The sequence below is a fragment of the Microtus ochrogaster genome, chromosome 1, assembly GCF_000317375.1.
Source record: "Microtus ochrogaster isolate Prairie Vole_2 chromosome 1, MicOch1.0, whole genome shotgun sequence".
Classification (NCBI taxonomy): domain Eukaryota; kingdom Metazoa; phylum Chordata; class Mammalia; order Rodentia; family Cricetidae; genus Microtus; species Microtus ochrogaster.
In genome coordinates this window covers 110,586,465-110,603,945 of record NC_022009.1, presented here as the reverse complement: position 1 = coordinate 110,603,945, position 17,481 = coordinate 110,586,465, and the positions used below count along the sequence as shown (strand labels likewise).

Sequence of the window (17,481 nt, the reverse complement as noted above, 5' to 3'; positions counted from 1 at the left end):
ACTCCACTTTTAATGAAGAAAATCCCTGCCCCCAAATCGCTCTTGTGTTGCGTTGACTGAAGAAAGATGGGGTGTGGTGGACTAAATTAATCTGCGGGCTGCTTCTTTATAACTTACCTCAGACTCTCCTATGAACCACTGCTTACTCTCCAGGCCAAGCACTCTAAAGCTAAGACTTCATTAGTCAGCAGTGAGAAAAGTCATCACTGGGGTTGGAGAGGGTGTGGATTCATGGGTATAGTGCTTACCAACCATGCCTAAGGTCCTGGGTTCAATCCCCAGCACCAGTGTGTTGTTCCAGGCCCGTAATCTCAGAACACACAGGCAAAACATGAGGACTAGACGTTCAAGTTCACCATCAGTTGCACAGCAAGTTCAAGGACAGCCTGGGATGCACAAGACTCGAGAAAGACCGACTCTGGCTACACAGCTCTTCCAACTCCATGGGAGATCCGTGGAAAGCCTTTGTACACAGCGCAACGACTCTGTACATCTGGGCTCTCAATAAACAGGTCTATTTTTGGTGCCCTGGCTTGCAGAGTAATTAGTTTGTAGCTATATTTCACATACAGATGCTCCCCGACTTACAATGGGAGTGCATTCTGATAAACTCATCAGACGTGGAAAATATAATTAAGTAGCAAACACATTTAATACACTCATCCTACTCAACAGCATAGCTGAGGAACACTCAAACTTAAGACCTCAGAGCCACAATCATATGCCTGACTGCGAACTCACTGTGCCATTCAGACTACACTAACCGAGAAAAGACCAAACTTCAAAGTATAATTTCCAAAGGATGCTTAATCCTTTTATATCACCCTCAAGGAAAAAGAAAAAAGTAAATCAAATAAATGGTCATAAGTTAGAAGTACTCTGCCCACACTCCCTAATTCATGCCCAGTGCATAGGATGCTTATTCGTTGCTGTGACCAAAATACCAGACAGAAATTACTGAAGGGATAGGATTTGTTTCGATTCTGTTTTCGAGAGCTCAGTCCAGTGTGGAAGACATGGCGGAGACGCTCAGCGTGGACCATGGTGCAGCAGAAGCTAAGAGAAGGGGATGGGCATTCTGACTTCCTTCTTTCTCCACCTTTTTATTTTATCTGGGAGCCTATCCCGTGTGATGGAGCAGTCTACATTCTAGGCAAGTCTACTTTAGTTTCTCCTCACTGGAAACGCCTGGCAACATATACCTAGAGGTGTGCCTCAACCTCCCTGATGACTAAACACAGTGAAGTTGATAGCGAAGACTGGTCAGATCACTACGGATATGAACACATAAACATGCTTACATGAACATGCACACAGGAACAAGCTTATATATAGCAAACCTGGAATCCATTCACCGTCAGACTTACAGACAGAAATTAGAGGGACTTTAAAGGCATTGAAATGTAATCAACATAATAGAAACAGAAGTCAACATTCACCAAACACTTAATTTCATGCTAAGCACATTTGTAAATACTTTGAAGTTTGTTTTCACTTAAATTTTTATGGTATATATATCTTGCTGTCATTTTGACGTATAAACATTCTGGATAAATTAGTTGTAGGTCAGATCACACCACTGGTAAATGGGAAAGTGGACCAGACACACCTAGGACCCACAGTTGATACTCAAATAGTGGATATTGCATATTAATGTTAAATATTAATTGCAATTAAATATTGGATATTTAAAGTAGCCATGCACAGAAGGACTATATGCCCAAGGAGGGCTACTAAGATGAATTTAGATGGATTGTTAGTCTAACTTGAAGCTGATGTTTTTCATATGCCACCATTCTGCTCCAAGTCCAGATAACATGAAAGAATCTCAAAAGCCTCAGAAAGAGAGGAAGCAAATCCCAACTATGCTACCTAGCAAGCCCTGTCTTCTTAGACACTCAAGCGAGCTTAATTTTTCCTAATACACGTGTCATTAGATGTAGCTCTTCGCCTCACTTGGCCCTGGATTTCAGAATCTTTTATTTTAACCATTCTGTAAGTGTAGTCTATAGTCGGTTGCCCCGAATAAGTGAGATTCTTCAGGCTTATCTCATAGTCCATGTCAATGAATGGGCTCGCAGCCAAGTGAGGGATAGCAGTGATTTCCCCCTAGAGATTCCTTCAAAATTCACAACCAAAAACATGTGCTGATAATAAAGGAAACCGGTGCAATGGTGCAACAGTTAACTTCAAGTGCCACCGGTGAGGTTAAAAACAGTTCTTTCTTCTTCAGGCGGAATTGGCATTCTCAGTGCTCAGAGACGGCTGGCAATACTATTAAGGGCAATACTGTGATTTAAACAATATACCCCTTAAAATAAGTTATCAAGTTTGCTGTTGCTTGTAGCGATAATGAATAATAATGTTCCTTTTTTTAAAGAGCTGAAGCCGTGAAAGGTCATGAAAAGGCAGCACTGTTGCCTTGGTAACACGTGGGGTGTTACCCAAGCTCATAGACCCACTGATGTTCCTCGTGTTTAAACAGGTAATTTTGAATCACGTGTTGGTCAAGGATGACCAACAGACTTCCATGACATGCAGTGACTGAGAGGAGCTCAAGGCGCTATGCCCTCGCGTCAGTTTTTTGCTAGGGGGCGGTACAAAAAGAGGTCAAGCCAGGTCAGGAGGCTTCTGGAATGCTGTCAAATGGTAAAAGGGCTTTTCCCTAGTGAGCGCTATTAAACCACCATATCTATTAATAGCCCAAGAACTCCGGTGACAGAAGACTGTTCAGCTCCACACAATCATATTTTTAGTAAGTAAATAGACTTTTTCTATTGTAGAAAACCCAGGGGATTATGCTAAATGATTTGCCTTCTCCGAAAGGTTTTCTCCTCGGGAATAATGGACAGACTCTAAAACTTTTCACTTTATTTCAGCAAAAGTTTTGAGTGCCACCATTGACCCAATACTAGTTGGCACTGAGTGAACCTTGGCGGGTACACAGTCGCAATCTTCAAGCTCAGAGGACTGCACACTTCCATCTTAATTAAGACTATTTCCTTCAAACTGCCTGTGAAGTGAATTCCTCTAATACACTGTCTTCTAGCTATGAAGGTTTTATTTATTTATTTATTTACTTATTTATTTGTAATTCTCTAATTGAGCCAGCACTCAAGTGACATGAAAATCCCTACTTTATATGACACCTAAGGCTAGATGTTTTCAATGTGCTCTAGGAAACAAGGGTTGATGTATATGAACGAGGAACTGGAATTGGCATCTTATGAGTGAGGCAGCAGAGATAGAGGACTGTGGTTGTTGAAAGCAGCCAGCTTAACTACATAAGGGTGTCCCAAATCAGAACTCAGGGCTTAGTTAAAAGAGAGCAGAAATAACCTTGAGAATCATGGGCAGAGCAACCTAGCGCTGAGGAGGGAAACCTAGGCTGGTTGAGACCTTGATCCCAGAAACTGGCAGGTCTTCTCCAAGTAGAAGGTTAGCTGAGAACTCTCCCCACGACTGGAAAACTGGGGAATAGAGACACACATGAATACATGGAAATTGTTTCTTCATTGACCCCAGTCTAGCTGAGGAGGGAGAATTAACAAGGCATATGAAATAATAGGGAGGAGAGATAACTACTTGCAAAGGAGATGCATTGGCCATTGATGGGCTAAACCTTGGAGCCTTCACAGCTAGTGCAGAACTAAGAAACCCGACTTCCATAGACAGGCCAATAGGAGACTGAGAACACCTCTTCACTGCCTGGCTTTGTGTACCAGGAGTCCTGAAGAATCAACCAGTGTAGTCCAATGGCTTGGGACGTCAAGCTAAAGCACCAGAGAACACGTTTGTATATTCTATTAACTGTATAGTATGGATCTTGTTAGTTGTTGGAAACATGATGATGAATAAGGTCAAAATCATGAATTTTACATTTATTTTAGTAAGGCACAAACCACACTTTGTACAGCTGGTACCTCTGGAAAAAGTATGTAGGGTACTTTGGGACTGAAGAAAGTCTTGCCTGGTATAGTATTTATGATATCTAAGAAGTAACTCAGAATGTATTTCAAGGTGACCCAAATAATGTAAAAGCATTGATAATAGTAAGGACACTTAGAGCAAAGGTGTGAGTCCCACAACCCTGTGCAATAAAAACTAGTCCATGGTGGATGCTCCAAAAAGATGTTTTGTTCTCAATTAACTCATAGCAAATGGTCCCCACTTGTTTGTAAACTAAAATCCACACATGCATAAAGCAATGTCAAATAGAAAACGACTTTTAGTTGAAGAGACACTATCTGAAAACTTTTAACTTTTAAACAAAATTAGGTTTTTATTTATTTAATAAGGCAAAATTGATTCCTCCCCTTCTTCAAGATTTTAAAATTCATAGATGGACTGGCAGTTAGTTGAGGGACTGACAAGAGCTTGGCTTTCTGTGCTGGAGTACACAGAAACTGTTCCTCCCCATGAAGGAACCCTTCCCCAAGTTAAATGTTTGCCATTTATATAAATGGGGCTCAGAGAGATTGCGTCAGACCCATCCGGTGACACGGAATACTGTTTTAGACAAATTGGAAGTGATCAGTGGTGGAGGAAGCTCCTCACCGAGAGCAACAGAAAAAAGCAGGCCTAGGAGTGAGCAGAGAGCAGCCAGAAGAAGTGAGGACCAGCAGCTCCTTAACCCCGGAAAAGGTTATGAGGTGAGGAGCGGGTAGACTCAGTCGCTCAGGACAGAGAAGCAGCAGAAACTCACTGGCTGGAACTGGGAAATGAGGAGGGAGTGAAGCCCTCAGGGACCAGGCTGGGAACAAGGATGGGAGCAGAGGTCAAAGGCAGATCAGCTAGTATAGGGCTGACTGGACGGGGAGCCACGGAGTCACTGAGCCTGGTCCCAGTGAGTACCAGGCTACAGGGAGGCTGAGCCTGCCCTTAGGTCCCAGATGGAATATTGCCACAATGTCAACTTTCCATTTCTCTTCGATGTCTTTGTGTCATTACCTTAGCTGGTGTGTAGTATTCCAAGTTTGACAACAGTTACTTTGAAAATGGATAAATTTATTAAACTGTCTTTCAAGATTTAGCTTGTGTCATTTCTTTTCAGCACATTATCAGAGCCTTGTTCCGGAATATTATTTACACTCTTTCCCGAAATTCACAGTTGTGTTCACGACTATGTGTATATTACATTATTAGAGTCAATGAAATATGATTAAAATAAATTTCTCAGTCACACATATTGTTGCTATTTTGATACTTGGATTTCAATTAACAGAATTGTTAATTGCTCTATACATGTGTTTTTGGAATAATGAGCTCATTTAGCTTCAGAATAGCAAAGGTACCAAAAGCATCCAAATTTAATCTAAATAAATTCATTATGCCAGAAAATTAAGTCAAAGGACTTAACAGATCTTGGGGAAAATGATGTGGGAAGTCCTTTTGTATATGTGTTGCTTTTATTGGTTAATGAAAAAAGAAGCTGTTTCAGCCCGTGGCTAAACAGAATAGAGCTAGGCAGGAAAACTAAACTGAATTCTGGGAGAAAGACAGTAGAGTCAGGGAGAAGCCATGTAGCTGCCAGAGGAAAAAGACATAAGCCATCAGCTAAAAGCTTGCCTGTAGGCCATAAGTCTCATGGTAAAATATAAAATAATAGAAATGGGTTAATTTAAGATGTAAGAGTTAGCTAGAAATATGCATAAGCTAATAGGCCAAGCAGTGATTTAATTACTACAGTTTCTGTGTGGTTATGTCGAGTTTGGGCAGCTGGGAGTGAACGAGCAGCCTCCCATAACAGGGAAAATGTTTGTAAGTAATGACTTGATCATCAGTCTGAGTATAAGTTTTGGGCAATTTGAGAAATCTGTAAGAATTCCTTTTGCTCTAACTAGAGGGCAGTGTTTTCAGTGAGAACTGTGTGATGTTCTATACAGTGGGAATCTGGTCTGAGGAGTGAGACTCACTATCTCCTTGGAAAGGGGACAAACGACAGCAAGTGCTTAGAGGTGCCAGGGACCAAGACACCCAAGTGCAGGGTTTGCTGACAGCTGCACATGGGACCTAGGGAATGAAAGGGACCTAGGGATATAATCTCCTCTGTCCTGCACCTTTCTCTTCCTTTTTGCAATTCTGAAGGTGTTAAGGGAAAACTCTATAATAAGGCACAGGTAATGGCTTTCTAGAAAGAACTTTAGTAGCTCAAGAAAGAATTTCAAGAAGCTACAGATGGGATTTACATGGTATCAAGAAAACGTCTGTCTGACAAAGGAAACAATTGAGTGGAGACAATTTATAACACAGAGGAAAAGCCTGCCAAATACACATTTGACAGAGATTGACATTTCTTAAAATATAAAGAACTCAACAAAATGACAACAAAATTAAACAATCTAATAAATAGTGGCTATATGGAAGAGACAGACAGTTCTCACAAAGTAAAGTACAAATGGCCAATAAACATATAAAATCCTTATATCATAGCCATCAAGGAGATCCAGTTCGAAAATACATTGAGATCCCGTCTCCTCCCTTCAGAACAGCTATTATTAAGAAAACAAATGGCAACAGACGCTGGCGAAGATGTAGAAGAAAGAATTCTTATCCAGTACTGGTGGGATGTACATCAGCACAATGATCATGCATGCTCTTCAAATACCGAAAAAGAAGTACCACCCAGCACAGCTATGCCAGCTCTGGAAATGTGTCCTGAGGAATCTCACTCAGCACTTGGTCTTGATACCTGCACACCCGCACTGGCTGCAGGGCCATGTGCAATAGCCCATACAGAATCAGCCTAGGTTTCCATCAACAGAGGACTGGATAAAGAAACACAATGGGGTTTTATTCAGCCTCAAAGAAGAAGGAAATGGTGGTGTTTGCTAGTGGTTACCTGATAGTTCCTTTCAGCTGGGCTTCCTGATCAGCTAGCTGGCACTGTGACTCTTACCCCTTCATTAGCCTCACAGCTAAGATACTGTAAACAGGCTCCAGGGTTGAGGAATGGGGGCGGGGAGAGAAGGGCAACCCCACTTCTGAGATGCAACACTTGTTTTTGAAATTCTGAAGAAAGATCACACCTTCGAGAAATGTTTAAGCAAACACTTTAATAACTTTCCAATTAATTTTGAGTTTTTGTGTAGAGTACAGAAAGATAAATTTAAACGAATCCTTAATAAGTCTACTATCCCAGAGTCCCATAACAATATGTCAGGCGGGAGGCCTGCCAGATAGCCCCTGGACATGTTGTTTATGCTTTTGAGTGACATCATCACCTGTGGCAGCGTGTGACCAAACCCCTGATCTGTATGAACGGATCATGTGGTACGCATGTCCTCACCCCTTAGTCATAATCAGCAACGCTTCTCTCCCTTCAGAAAGTTATCTCCCACAAACTCACCACTAAATGGAAGAGGGGCTTGGCTTGTGACAGAAAATACAACCAGAAAAGCATTTTGGAAGTGGGTTTCTCCAAGAAAGTGTGAGGGTATGAAGTCCTAAGCCTGCTCCCAGAAGGCTCCTTCTAGCTCTCTGGCTCCAGCAAAATGGCTTTCCCTGTAGCCCTCTCTCCCGTGCGCTCTCTGTGCAGCAGTATTCATCGTCAACAGGTCAAACCAGCTTTCTGTTATCACGGTGCCAAATCGGCATCCGCGCTTCTCCCCGGCACTTATTGAGGCTTCAGCCATCCAATCATCCCAGCCTCGCCTACTTGTCTGTCATCCCACGTCCCGAGACAGTCATTTCTGCTCATTAAAGACTTTGGCGCCCTCCCTGCAGTCGGCTCTTCCACACCTGCCTCTGCACCTGGCATCGGGGACGTGTGAACAACTGTCTCGATGCGGCTAAGGAGTTCTTGAGTTTCGGAACACTCCTGATTATCACCTTTATTCTACATTAGTGTATTTTCACAGTACGGCGATGCGTCTGTTGGCTTTTTCCAGGGTCCTGCTCTCTCTACGTCCACTCCAGCTGCCTTCTGGGAGTAGATTTGTCCTCTTCGCGTGCAAAACTGTGAAGCAGTGACCACTCGGTCTCCTGTGCTTCGAGTTCCGCGGGTGCAGTCTCTCAAACCATCGCTGATTCCAATGCCCAGTAACAGAGGAAGGCAGAGCAAGAGGAGAGAGAGCCCCTCTGTCTAAGAGGACTGCTGGCCGCATTCCCCATAATCTTTTACTAGACAATGGAGATCATCTCTCCATCTTCCACCAGAATCCCCGTCCTGTTCCCTCTGCTTTCGTGTTATCTCATGCTGCTGCTCAGCGCTTTTCAATCCCAATGGTCACTCTAACTCGGACATCTGCTTTTTCACGTGCTTGGGTGACCTCTCACTTGGATGGATGGCTGTCACCCTTTATGATTATTCGATTCTCAGTCTCTATTGAAAGAGTTTTGGTTTTTGGGGTTTTTTTTTCTTTTCATTTCCAAATGTGTTACTTTATACCATGCCATTCCGGCTCCCTTCTCTACCCTCTTCTGGGCATCTCAACCGTATTGACGTGGGCTGATGACTTTCTCTTCAGCCCCAGCTCCTTGAACTCTACTACCAGTTACAAGCACCTCAAATTTAAATGGCCCCAAGGTAAATGCCTGCCTATAATCTGTCCCACCTCTTAATTAGCTCTTCCTGGCTCGGTGGATGGATTTACCTATCATTATTTTTTTTAACCTTCATTTCTTTTGTACCGCCTGTTTGTCTGTGCACTCTATGAAATGAATTCTACAAAACATTCAACAAACATACCCAACCCAATGAACCTCGAATATTGGAACCTCATAACTAGGCAACCATGATCCTCATCCAGATAAGTGTGGGAGGCTTAGCTCCTGCCTTTAGCTAGTCTTTTGCTAGAACAAAATATACCGCGATCCCTCAGCAACCCAAATCACGTGGCATGCATCATTTAAAACTTACAATTCTCTGATTTCCCATTGCGGCAGACAGGAGTCCCCAGCACTTTAACATGGACTATGTGATACAGCTGATGCTCGCCTCCCTAGCCAATACCAACATTCAACACTTCCCTGTTGGTCTCCATCTCACCCCATTACTACACACACCCTATAAATCTAAATGGATCTAAATGGATTCTCTCAGTGCCTTGGTTATGTCAAGTTCTCCCTCATTCTCTTCTGTGAGATAGCCCTCCAGATAGACTTTGAGTTCGCTGGTCTTCCCAAGTTCTTGCTCATTGAAAAGTTATTCCCTCCTCTGGGTAAATCTTTGCCTTCACCTTATTATGATATACCTTTTTTTTTGGAAAAATGTAAATGTCTAGGCGATTTCTGTGCACACTAACATCATGTACAAACTTCAGTTGCTTTCCCTTCTCACTTAGAGAACAGTAAACCAGAGTACGTGAGTGTGTGTGCATCGCTATCTCAGCATGTTTTAAAGGCTTCTCAAATTATTCCACTAAGCTGCCATAGTTGAAAATCATGATTCTGTTTTTGTTTTTTTTTTTGGACTTCTATGCACAGACAAACACCCTAAAAATTTGCTAACATCCCAACTGCGAATTCAACAGGGCATGGCCTGGGAATGAGCATTTTTGAAGGTTTCCAGCTGACGGTGGTGTGCCTTGTCCAAGCACCTAACTCTGAAGAAAGGATATGGTCACTTCCTCCCGCCTCTGTCTTCTGCATTGAATATAATCAGAGGTGAGGGAAGAGCTAGCATTAAGGGTTAGACGGACAAGCATAGAGTAGCTAGGTTTTTGAATGAGGCTGTGGCTATTGGGAGGTTTTGCTTTTTTTTTTCTTTTATAGGAAGTAGATTTAAGTGTCCATTTCTGGTTGAGCTCATTTTTTAACCTAGCCAAAACCTAAATTGTCACTCCCTGTGTAAGATAGAGTGTGACAATAAAAAAAATAAAGCAATGGCAAGAAAGGATAATATGTTTTTAATCTTAGAGCATCTAAAATCAGCCTCTCTTATTTTTCCCTGGTTTTATGTGCGTTTGTTGCTGTGTATGTGTTCCTACTGCCACAACTTTTATTGAAAAATAGTTTTGTTTGCTTTTCAATAAAAATATTTAAACGCCACATTTGTAATTTTTCTGAAATAAGATATTAAATGAGATACACCTGAGCATATAGCCATGGTGCTTCTTCCTGGAAGATGAGCAGTATGGAATGGGCTGTCGTTTGTCTTTGCTTTCTCACTGTAATAGGATGCCTTTTCAATTTCAGTCTTGTAGATAAGGGAAATGAAATACAGCAAGCCTAAAATGACTTAATTAAGATCGCACACAATAACACAGGATGTGGCCAAAACTTACATGCCAGCTCTCTGCTGCTAGAAGTTTCTTAGTGGAAAAAGAAGGCAGGAAGCTTTCAAATGAATGTGCCTTAATTATTCATGACGCTTACATCTCTTTTAAAACAAAAAAGTCAACGTCTCCTGCACATATCTCTTCCCGGAATTGATTCTTTTCATCTGATTTTTAATTGGTGTTGATCCTAAACTATGCATCAACTCATAATCAAAGTGGGAGTCCTGGTTTGATTTCCGTTGCTGCAATAAAACGCCATGGCCAAAACTAACTTGGGGAGGAGAGGGCTTATTGACTTACAAGTTACAGCCCATCATTGAGGCCAGCCAGGGTAGGAGCTCGAAGTAGAGAGTGCTGTTTTCTGGCTTGTTTCCCTGGCCTTCCTCAGTTAGGTTTCAGGCCCACCTGCCCACAGTGGGTTTGGCCCTGTCACAGCACTCAGCAATAGAAAATACCCCAGAGTCATGCTTACAGGCTAATCTGATGGAGGCAGTTCCAAAGTTAAGAGTCCTTCCTCTTATAAACATCTGGGTTTGTATTGAATTGGCAGAAACTATGACAGTAGCATTTCAGAGATGTGTGAAATAAATTCCTATTTGTTTGATGAGAAAGAAAAGTTAAAGATAGGAAAAATACCAAAGAAACCAGTTAATACAAAGAAGCCTATAATTACAGGTTAAAACCAATCTGACGAACTTCGAGCGATGAAGTTGAAAATGGGCCTTTTGCGTCATGTATTAGCAAGGTCCTGTCTCCAGAGGACAATCCTTGGTGGCTGGATCACTGGAGGCTGGCTGCTCTATGTAGACCTACTAATCTAATGTGCATCAGATCACTGGAACAGATGGTCACATATATCCATAAGTCAAATCTCAGGAGATGGCAACCACGCCTCCAGTACCTGATCCTGAAATAATTTTAACTCCCTAGTTGGGTTTCCAGAGACTTCTCATCAGCACAATCCTAGTGTAGTCAGACACTGAACAATGAACTCATTCCAAGGGACACATCTTTAGATGATTTTGAAGACACCAAACGGCATATTCACACAAACTAAGATGGCTATGATGTTACAAAGCAATGTATTGTTATAGCATGTACACGTGTTTATGCTGTATAGGTGCTCCGTCATTGATCAAAGCATCACTGTTTTGCGCATAGGTAGCCAAGCAGTAAGAGTCGCTAAACTATATTTTCTAGCTTATCTTTTGCAGTGAGCCCGATTCTCACAATAAATAAGTCCTTAAATGTGCATTTCTCTCACATTTGGAGAAAGCATTTATTCTCTTTCTGGAGAATTTTAGCAGGTGTGGCGAAAGATGTTTTAAAAGACATTTTAAAAGAGAGAGAATATGAGATTCCCGATTTCAATCAGTATAAGAACAGAATCAAAATACCAGCACCTCCTCCCTTCTCCTTTGCTAAATGGTCTTAAAGAATGACAATTTATAGGACTTAAGGAGTTGGGCAGTTTTCTTCTTATTCTTTTTCTTTTTAATGTTATATTTTCAACATCTCTCAAATAATGCACTAATTTGATGACCTTGAGTTGCACATCAGACAAAATGGTTGGTAAAGAGCACCAGATTACTTTTTGCTGAGTAAGACAAAGCAGGACCCATCCTTAAACAGCACTCGAATCTGTCTGTGTCTCTCTCTTTACTCTTTCTCAGTGTTTATAAACCAGGACTCTCAGGACTCTCATAATATTATTGACTACAGTTTCCATTCAGCGACTGTACAAATACACATTTTTTATAGCTTTGAAACCTGCATTTGAAGTCTAAAGAAGCCTACCGGGCACCACTCCCCCTCACACACTAAATGATTAATTTAACTTACCTACACTTTCCATCCCTTGGTTACACATACACAGTTATGGAACACTAGAGTTTTACTTTTCCCACAGAAGAGGTGTGTGTGTGTGTGTGTGTGTGTGTGTGTGTGTGTGTGTGAAAGAGGGGGAGGAGAGGAGAGGGGAAATATTTGCTCCCTTTCTTGGAAAGGATTTAATTGGTAGGTGCTAGTTTTGACTGGACACATTTTAAGGAAGCATAACCTCAAAATTGCCTTCAGTACTAGATCAAGAAAATCTCTGAAAGTTTCTGCATGCTACATTGAAATCAGTAAAGGCTTGTTTTTTTTTTTCTCCAAGATACCCTTCTTTGGTGCTCTTAGTGCCTGCAGAATTTTTTCGAACTCATAATAAAACAGCTTCATCTGCCCTTAAAGGTTGGTACAGGACTTGCAAACCCTAAGAGTCAGGCTGCCCTTCTGGTATTAATAAACTTCTGCCATTTCTCTTCATAGAGTCTTCACTGTGTTAATGGGCAGATGACAGAGACGAAAGTCTTCAGTGAATAGAGATGCCCTGTTGCTGCCAGAAAACTGTTGGTCCTAAGATACTTTATCTGGGGCATTATTACCATCTGGCAATTATAGAAGTGACCACACAGTAGAAGATTCATTTTGCTTCAGGGTTATAGGTCAAGTTATACAAAAATGATAATTAAATCAGAATGTGAATTATTCATTATCTCACTGTGTTAAATATTTCAAGTGGATAGAACATCCCCCTTCTTCGTGGAGGTAATTAAATACTCATCAAAATTTGCATGGTAAGTACAGAAATGAAGTAAAAGAATGGTCCGGATCGTAGCCTATCTTTCCTTGTGTTTTATCTGGGTCTTCCTGCTCCCCAGACCTTTTGCTCAAGGTTCCTTAGCAACTGAGCAGTATAAACCTGTATAAGAGAAGGAGTTCTCTCTTCTGAACTGCATTGATGGCTAGAGTTAGCCAGCGATATGCTTAAGCTATTGGCCAAACAGTATTGCAAACAATATAGTTTCTGTGTGATTATTTTGAGTCAGAGTGGTTGGGAAACAAACTAGCGACCTCCAAAAACACTGTCCAGATTGGAGTCTAGCCAAGTATGTTCACCTGTAAGAAGGAGATAAAATAGTAACAGCTCAGATTTACTATCTTAGAACTCTAGACATCAAAACTCTATAAAGGACCTGAGGAGTTAAGGTTCTCCAGTATGCTCTGGGGACAACCCCTCACTCTGCTTTACAGTTTCCAGTGGGAGCATACTATGGTTGTACCACTGAGGTCTCCGCTTCTGCTGCTTCCGTGGTGGTACTGATGCTTGTAATTACACAACCAAATCATACTGGGTCATCTTTCCACTTCAAACTCCCTAGTGTATACACACACACACACACACACACACACACACACACACACACACACACACACACACCCCACTTTGCTTTTTCAAAGTCTCTGTGAGCATATAAAGCGATGCATAAGGAATATCTAAGGAATAAGGTATGGGCACCATTGGAGGGCATTATTTTGCCTTACAAGATGAAAATCCTGGTACCTCAGGTTCTTTAAAGCAATGCTAGCCTATCAAAGTGATGCTCCCTTTAAAGGACATTTGATAACATACAAAGACATTTTTTGGTTGCTGCAACGGGATGGAATAACCTACTTGCTTCTGAGCTAGTAACTAGAAACTGGGGCTGCTGCTAAGCATTTTATAATGCCAGCATCCTCTGTGAAGAGTTACCCATCCCAAAATGTCAGCAATGATGAGGTTCAGACACTTTGATTTGAAGCATACGATTTGGGGAAATCTTTTGAGTTAGGAAGGTTACAGTACAAAAAAAAAGTCTGTTTCAGAATTTAAAATTACATAAGTCTAAAGAACCACATACAAGCTCTGTGTCTCTAACATTTGTCTGGTAAATGTCTCAAAAATGATAAGTGACATACTTTTATACTACAGTTCCCAGCCTTGCCTCTACTTGTTACTTGTTGCATGCTGTTTATTTTATTGAGGTCTGGCCAACACCATGAACTCATATAGAAGCAAATTAAAGAATGCATTGCAAATATTACTTTATATATATTATAAAATCACAGATGCCCAGACCCAAAATATATAAGACCCATCGACTGCAGTTTTTGCCTCAGTGTGGTATCCCTTCTTTTCCTTAAAGGACACTTGCCAGGAAGTTCCTGTCCACGGAGAGAAAGTTGGAACCCACTTTCAATTAAAGTAAGCATCACACCTACTTCTCCAATTCTTGAGAATTTCTGTGCTTGGGTTGGAATGTTCCCAGTCATTTAAAGTGACTATAGAACTGCAATTAGGATGTGCTACTTTTTCAACATATTTTCCCCATATTTCTTCTCTTTGCCTATTCTGCCCTCATCATTCTTCTGTGTTACTTTCCTCAGACAAATATTTTCTGTAGTGTTTTTTTTTATTTGCAACCACTTCTAAAGTCTAAAGAGACTTGTCTTTTCAGTGACAGACATGATTTCTAAGAGAGAGAGAGATGGAGGAAGGGAGGGGAGGAAGGAGGGAGGAGGGAGAGAGAGAGAAGAGGAGGACCGGAGAAGGAGGAAATGGTAACTTTAGCAACTGCAGCTCATATTAACTTTACTGCAGTGACCCTAGGCGTCTCTCAAGCAGTGTGTCTGTAGAGTCATTTCCCTGGGGAATAAAGACATTTTTGTTTCAGATTAAAACCACTGGACAGTAAAGTGCACACTGTTGAGTTGAACAGCAAATGGCTATAATCCAATCTACAACCAAGTCTTTCTTAAGATTCCTATGTCAAATATCATGATGGAGGTTGCACGACTATCACAATGGAGGCCTAGAACAAAATATCTATTTAAAAAGCAACGCAGACAGCCGAAGGGCACGCACTCAGCACTTTGGAGCACAGCCTAGAACCCCAAGGTAATTTCCTATCATTATCGTACACGGTTTAAAGAATAACAGAAAATCAGATAGGACTATAGCCAACTGCCAAAGGTTAAAGAGCAGATCTCAGGGTGCTGCACCCAGATGCATCTTCCTTCTTGCAGAAGGGTCAAGAACCTTTCTTTTCTGACAACACAGGGCTGGTTGTGACTTAAATAGCTACACATGTTTCTGTTCTCTCTCTTTTATTTTCCTTCTCCTCTTATTACAAATGTCTTCTTAAATCCAGTCTTTGCCCCCTTCTTTTCTTCTTTTGGAAACTTGGAGAGTTCCAAGGTTTCTACTGTTACCTATAAACGGAGAGGCTCCAAACCAAACACCTGCTCCTCAGGCCCCATTTCTGCCACCCCAGTTGGAGGTTAGGCCTGGCTTAGAACACGCAGCTCAAATTTGCCCTTTTTGCTTCTGTGCTGGTGGGCACCAGGATGGTGTCATCCTCAAAAACTCCTGGTTCCTTTGGATTTTACACGGTACCACTTCGGCTCATCCATATCCCTCGTCTCGTTCAGTTGCCTCAACCGATTCACTCACTGCTGGCTCAGCCCCACTGGGTTTCACCCCAGGCCAAGCTCTGCAGCTCATGCCGGCCTTATTGGGGCAGCTTCCGCTTGCTCTCCCCTCTCACGTGATCGTTTCTCACTCAACCCACTCAAAATCATCCCTCAGCTGTAGCCCAACCACTCAACCATCCAGGGAAGGTCTTATTTCTCCTTTATCACCATGAAGCCTACCGATAGGTTTCCAAAGCTTTGTGTGAAGTGCTCCTATCTATCAAGTAGCTTTTTTACTGCTTTCCAAGAACACTATTTTTCCTTTCTTTCCATTTTTTAAGGTTATAGCTTAAGACCAAGGCTGTCCATGTCAGATGCTCTACCAACAGGTTGCATCCCTAGCCGACATGATTTGTTCTTTTTTTCTTTCTTCTTATTTACACTTTTCTCTTCTATACTTTTTTTTTGCTCCAAAATCCTATCTCACTCCAAGGTCCTTCTCACATCTTCACTTCCTCTCTCTCTCTTTTCTCTCTCTCTCTCTCTCTCTCTCTCTCTGTGTCCATGTCATTCTTTTCTTAATCCTCTCACGAACAACCTGCCATTCTTTTCTCTTCATACCCTTCTAATGTCTTGAACTTACTCACAAGCTCACCATTCAGGGGCTCTTCTCTTTCTCTAACTACCTAGTAAGCTCCATAAAACATAATTTGTCATCATCTCAGAATACTAATGGTTTTCTCCATGTTTTTTAGTTGATTTATTAGCTATTTAAAGGTGTCCTGGTGTTTGCTGAGTTACGTTTAATGAGCATGCGTACGAGCAGAGGAAAAGTAGACATCTCCGTTAGTATTTGCTTTTAAGTGCCACCTACTAGATGAAAAAAAAACAGTTTCTTACCCGATTTTATGCAGTCTGATGATTTACAAATTCCATCTAGAAAAAGGAGAGTAGATGTATAAGTATTGGTAATAAAATTTTATAGTTTATATTTACCTTTTGTTAGTAAAAAATTCTGCCGATTAAATAAATGGACCATTAACTATTATATTCTATTTTTACTAGGCAAAAACTAACAGAAGACCAAAAAGGAAATGCTCAATTTAAAGATGGTTACAAAGAAAAGGTGTGCTATTATACCCCATTCACCAACTAAACTCAGGGAATATTAAATTAAAATAGCTGAACGCTTCATTCATCATTCTGTAATCATGTTTTCCATTAAAGAGCCAATCTTTACTAATCCCCATTGTGGAAAAACTTCCAAGACTCAAATTAGACTTCTCAGACTCCCATGGAGCCTTTTAGAATTTCAATGACAATAGAAAGTGATCCATGGCTATTACTAACGTTTGACATAAAATACTATATATTTTAATCAAATAAAATTGTACAGGTCTCATACTCATGAAAATACTGAATGTGCTTGGCAATTAATAACTCAGCTCACACACAAGGACACTGTTCTGTATTCTAAGTTCGTTGTTTGACACACGAAGGCTGCATCTTCTAGGTGAATCTGTGAATCATCCAGGTAAACGGTAAATGCGTATGAGGAAGGCTTTATTCCCTTTTGCATTCATTTCTGTGTGTGTGTGGGGGGGGAGACCCTCACCATCATAGGTTGCATAAAGGGCGATCATGGTCACAGCTATGATAGTCAGGAGCAAGACAAGGACAGAGAGGCTGATCTCCAGTGGAGTCCATCGCTGTTTCTTCTTTGGCTTTGGAGTATTGATATCAGTTATATCCATCTGACTTTCTGATCTTCCCATCACCTAAAATCTGTAAAATATACATATATAAAAGCACATAAGTAGATATAAAAAGCATATGTATATATCTATATATGCATATAGTTAATGTGGTTAAAGAAAAGTAAAAGGTCAACTTATTTTAAATTAGAAAGAAAACCTTTGTTGAAAGTCAAAATAGTAAAGCTGAAAGCAACAAATATAAGGAATATACATACGTGTGAGATTGATTG

At 41.1% G+C, this 17,481-nt stretch overlaps 1 protein-coding gene across 2 annotated transcripts in view; it reads right to left on the bottom strand.

The window, feature by feature from the left end:
• Mme (membrane metalloendopeptidase) overlaps nt 1–17,481 on the bottom strand; it is a 76,027-nt gene that overhangs the window by 54,104 nt on the left and 4,442 nt on the right. For both annotated transcript variants that reach the window (XM_005344054.2, XM_005344053.3), the window contains exons 2-3: nt 17,110–17,279; nt 16,395–16,430 (exon numbers count right to left, since the gene is read on the bottom strand). In XM_005344054.2, the coding sequence (XP_005344111.1) occupies nt 16,395–16,430; nt 17,110–17,269 (196 nt within the window). In that variant the 5' untranslated portion in view covers nt 17,270–17,279. The remainder of the gene's footprint in view (nt 1–16,394; nt 16,431–17,109; nt 17,280–17,481) is intronic.